Source organism: Anopheles aquasalis, chromosome 3 (genome assembly GCF_943734665.1).
Source record: "Anopheles aquasalis chromosome 3, idAnoAquaMG_Q_19, whole genome shotgun sequence".
Taxonomy (NCBI): domain Eukaryota; kingdom Metazoa; phylum Arthropoda; class Insecta; order Diptera; family Culicidae; genus Anopheles; species Anopheles aquasalis.
This window is the reverse complement of record NC_064878.1, coordinates 17,002,501-17,007,500: the sequence shown is the minus strand read 5'-3', so window position 1 is coordinate 17,007,500 and position 5,000 is coordinate 17,002,501. Positions and strand designations below refer to the sequence as shown.

The 5,000-nt window shown below is 46.7% G+C and overlaps 2 protein-coding genes across 3 annotated transcripts in view; one reads left to right on the top strand and one right to left on the bottom strand.

Moving 5' to 3' along the window:
• Positions 1-3,749, top strand: part of LOC126574025 (protein mini spindles) — a 9,799-nt gene extending 6,050 nt beyond the window's left edge. For both annotated transcript variants that reach the window (XM_050233948.1, XM_050233950.1), the window contains exons 3-8: positions 1-596; positions 874-1,248; positions 1,322-1,514; positions 1,589-2,405; positions 2,479-2,537; positions 2,892-3,749. The exon at positions 1-596 is cut by the window's left edge and continues 2,922 nt beyond it. In XM_050233948.1, the coding sequence (XP_050089905.1) occupies positions 1-596; positions 874-1,248; positions 1,322-1,514; positions 1,589-2,405; positions 2,479-2,537; positions 2,892-3,200 (2,349 nt within the window). In that variant the 3' untranslated portion in view covers positions 3,201-3,749. The remainder of the gene's footprint in view (positions 597-873; positions 1,249-1,321; positions 1,515-1,588; positions 2,406-2,478; positions 2,538-2,891) is intronic.
• Positions 3,750-4,161: 412 nt separating this feature from the next.
• The window catches only part of LOC126574026 (NACHT and WD repeat domain-containing protein 2), a 9,332-nt gene continuing 8,493 nt past the window's right edge, over positions 4,162-5,000 (bottom strand). The window contains exon 11 of the mRNA XM_050233951.1: positions 4,162-5,000. This exon is cut by the window's right edge and continues 532 nt beyond it. The gene's annotated coding sequence lies outside the window, so the exon portion shown is untranslated.

The window sequence follows — 5,000 nt, the reverse complement described above, 5'->3', positions numbered from 1 at the left end:
CCGAAGGATGTGGTACGGAATGGGGTGCGCACGTTGCTGCGCCAGATCTGCCTCCTGTATCCGTTCTCAAAGGTGTTTGTTTTCATCATGGATGCGCTCAAGTCGAAGAATGCACGCCAACGGGCCGAGTGTCTGGATGAGCTGGGCTACCTGATCGAAACGTACGGCCTGACCGTCTGTCAACCATCGCAACCGATCGCACTGAAGGAGATTGCCCGCCACATCTCCGATCGGGACAATGCGGTCCGAAATGCGGCACTGAACACTGTCGTGCAGGCGTACTTTTTGGCCGGGGAAAAGATCTACAAACTGGTCGGTCAATTGTCGGAAAAGGATCTCTCGATGTTGGACGAGCGTATTAAGCGTTCGAAAAAGGCTTCGATGGTACCACCAAAGAAGTTGGGACCTCCGGGTGCCTTAGGAGCGCAGGATACTACGATCATGGCCGGAAAGGTCGAAGTCGCATCGATGGTTGCAGTGCCAGAGCAACCAGCACAGTTGATAGGTGCCGGTGATGGCGCTGGTGGTGATGATGCGATGGATGAGGATGAGGCTCTGGCGTCGGGGCAATCGGATCCAGTCATCGGGGCTGTGAAGTAAGTTTCGTTTTCCCTTTATCCCCAAAATCGTACTTTGCATTTATTACGCAGCGCGGGGCACAGCAATGAAGAAAGTGGTGCGAACGGAAATTAAAATTTCTTTCAAGTTTTCCATGTTTCTGAACTGTCTTTTTTGGGGTTAAATAAATAATCCTCGATTCATACCACACTGCTCATTGCTTTGCCTCCGTGTGCGTACATGCAACATATGGTCACACAATTTAGAAAAAGGATTGGCAATAAATGAACTCTAATTTTCTCAATATTTTCCCAGGATCATTGCACAGGAACCGGCCGCCGCACCGAGGGTGATCCGTCCGAAGGGACCGTTCAAGCTGGACGAAAATGTGATAGCGGATATCGAGCGCAACTGGGTTCGGGCGGACGATCTTGGCAAAACCGTGCTAAATCCGATGGATGATTCCTTCATATACGACGACCTGAAGGTGATTCCCGTGAACGGTGTAGCATATCCGCCGGAGAAGTTCCAGCAGCTAATCACCCGCAATCACCTCGCCGCGGGTGGAGCAGGCGGTCCCGGTAGCTCACCCGTACACATCCATCACTCCGCCGGAACCCGTAGCTCGCTGGAAGGCAGCGGAATTTATGCGACCGCGAAAACGAAATCCTCTCCTGCGGTAGTGCCCAGGTAATGAGCGAACTTTTTTTGCGAGATGAACTCAACATAAAATAATGCTTCTCCTTTGCTTGGATCTGTGTAGCATAACTGATGAACTACCGAAGGTGCCGGACCAGAATCTGTTGCGTATCATTCGTGGCATTGCGAACAATGACATGTACGTGGCGCACGCTGCGCTTAACGAGCTTTCCGATATATTGCAATTGCCCGAAAAACAGGCCGTCCTGCGAGACTACGAGGAGATGTACATACAGAGCGTGCTGCAGCAGTTTAAGGTATGGTATCTAGTATGAGTGGTGCGGCGTAGACGATGGAGATGATAATCTTTGATCCAATCTGTATGTTACAGAACATCCAGCAGAAACCCTTGGCCGATTCGATCAGCATCTACCATCCGCTGCTTCACAGCCTTTTCCTATTTTTCGGCTCAAAATTACTCGGTAAACATCTGTCGATCGCAACGATCAAAAGCATCATGACCGTGTTGTTGAACCTGATGGCGGACAATCGGCTTGCGACCGGCAACGACGATGCGCAGTTTGTGAAGGTGGTGAACGGGATCTGCCTGAGGATACTCGACCGGACCAACTTCACGTACATGAACTGCGCCCTGATACAGCTGCTTAAGGAATCGTGCCAGACCAGTTGCTTGCCCAGGTTCACCGAGCTGCAGATGAAATGTATCTGGCGCAACTTGAAAAATATTCCGGATCGGGTGGGCGAGCTGGACTACGAGGCGGTGCTGCTGGAGGTGCACGAGTTTATGCTCCTGTTTCCGCCCGCCTGGTGGCAAGGCCGACCGTCCGATATGCCCCTGCGTACTGTAAAGACGATCGTGCACAATTTGACCAAAATTAAGGGCAACCTGATACTGCAGCATCTCAACACGATACCGACACACTCGGAGCTACACTCATACGTGTTGCGTCTTCTAAAGAACATTAACAAAGATTCTAGCGCTGGTACGCCGGGTGCAACAGCCAGCGCTAGTCCCGCTGGTACTGGAGTAACGGTACAACAGAATGCCCTAAACAGTGATAACAACAATCATGGTCCGCGTAGTATGATGATGATGGGTGGCGGAGGAGATGGACATGGCGATGCGACTGGCGGCGCCGAATATCAGAAATACATCACACCGGAACCCGCCACAGCAGCTGCGGAAGGTAAAATTGCCACTGAATGTTGGTAACACGGTAACACATTTGTAACTCATTTTTATTCTGCTATTCCTTTTAGGCGGCACACATAGCAAACAGAATCCCGATTATTGGATGGACAAACTGAGTACCATGCTGGTAAGTGAATGTTAATAAGCTTATGTAAATGTATCGCCATTTTATTGTAAGAACTCATCACTTTATTGATGTATTTTTCGATAAGTGTTTATTTGCTTGCCATCTCTACCTAACTATCCGGTTACAGTTTCGTCGAAAAAGGGTCACTAAATGAAGTTTAAATTGCAAGTTTTTTCCCGAATTAGCCGCTACTTTTTGAATCACGTATTAGCTAGAAGTTTAATATCCATCATCTTTGTTAGAAGTTTAATATCCGTGTTCCGCGTTGAAAAGGAATAAACGCATGCCCAGCCGAAACACATTAAGACACCGTTTGTCAGTTGGTTTGAATTTGGGGTATGTTTTTTTTTTTAGAAAAAATCAACATTAAATAGTGGCCAACTTCATCCCCATCTGCGTGGCACCAGTGGAATGCTAGTGGGTGCAACCGGTATGCAGTCACATTTGATGGATGGTTCGCCAGCCGGGTTGCCGGGGGCACCGGGTTCGGGAATTACTGATGAAAATCTGAATCTCAATCAGCTGCACGCCGCCAAGTTCGGGCTGAGGCGTGGTCTCGATGAGGGTGTCTACACCGGCACACCCATGAGCAGTACCGGCACGACTTCGCAGCGACGGGAACTCTTACAGCAGAAGCTGGAGCAGCTCAAACAGCATAAATAGCTACCGGCGAAAGTATTGTGCGAGGAGAACGGCATTGAGTTTGAATAGGGAAACCATCAAACGTACTAATTCCTATCCGCGCGCGTGTCCGGTTTAGCAAAACATTGACTGGGGATATTGGTGTTGTAGTGGTTGACGTATTATTTGCGTTATGCTACGATCACACCGTATCGTTAGTCGGTTAAGATCGGTCTCTCTCTCTCGGTATCTCTCTCACACCCCATTAATACTCACCAGGTATTCAGGCAAAACACACCAACAGTGTACAAGCAGACAAATCCAAAAAAGGTCGTGTAAATTCGTATGAAATCCAAATGTTGTTTTTCCAAGTATACCATCAAGAAGACATCAACCAAGACCAGTCCAGTTGAGTAGAATGGAATTATTGTAGAGTGTGCGCAAGTGAATATTCTGCTGGGACACGGTGTCCTGAGCACAGACATTTTTATCCCTTGTCACTGACTGATTAATCGTTTGTTTTTTTTTATAGTTTTGCTTGTTAACATCTACCAATATAACTAATTACCCGCATCATCGATGCATCAACTATTCATCCCCCTTCATCGCACGATACTTGTGTTTTGTCCTAGAGGCATCCCGTGCCTACTTCCCATCCTTTTCCACGCATCGGTGGCTGCAACGTTGGCCCCCCGGTGGAAATATGTGTTTTCTTTTTAACTTATTATAGCTAGTAGAGTGCGAACTAATATCGAATAGAAAGAGGCACAGGATGAGGGAAAGAAGCTACATAGAATACCCAGAATACTTTACCTCCCTTTGGAATAACGAACTTAAACTGTGGAGTGTGAATGTGGGGTTTGAGTTTTGTTTAGTTTTTTGCTGTGTGTTCTCACAATTGACACTGATATCTCGCGTCGTGATGCTCCTATATCCTACGCTAGTTAGCAGCAGACAGTCTCGAATCAGTTTGAAAAGACACAAAAACACACTACCACAGACAGATAGACTTGAATAATGACGCAGGTTGTTAGACTTACATAGAGGAAGGTAAACTCAAATATCTAACTAGCACAGATCGTTCGGCATGTTTGTTTTTTTAATGTGCTTACTACACAACTCGTTTTACCCACAATACTGACGGGTCGAAGACTCGTGATCATCGTTACGGTATTATACCAACCATCAGGGCAGCAGAACTAGTAGAGTGGTAGATAACAGCAAACAAACTCCTCTGCTTCGTTGTGTTCCGTTATTTCGACAATTCTCTGCGCACTACCGCCGCCGCGGTGCAGTTTGTAGATCAAATTGTCGCCGTTCTTCAGTTCCGGTCGTTCTTGCGGATTGGATTGCAGTTGGTAGTAGCGAAATTCGTAAAATGCAATACAGTAGTATGCAAGGATGATGCAATGTTGGCTCCTATTTGCCCGCACTTTGCCGAAAGGTAGGGAAAGCAGAGATCATGAACTCGGCATATATACAGGATTGGGGGAGAAAACGATGTTACGGACACACGGTGCAGCGGTCACTCCCCTTAAAAAAAACAATTGCTTAACCTGAGGAAAATAAAACAACAACTATATTTAAATGATATTAATTCATTTCAAACGTTTGGTGTTTGTTTTATTTTTATTTTCTTGGCCCGAAAAGCATCGTGGAAACACAGTAGCAGTAGACGGCAACCGTTGTTGTACCTTGATGTTGATAGGAACCATAAATGTTGCACTTTTTGGATTAGTAATTAAGGTAACAGGTTCATGGGACGGCACCGTTGCTTGCAAGAGTCCTTTCATCATGCAGGGTTTGAGCTTCAGTTAGTTGTAGCATCCATGAATGTGTTTT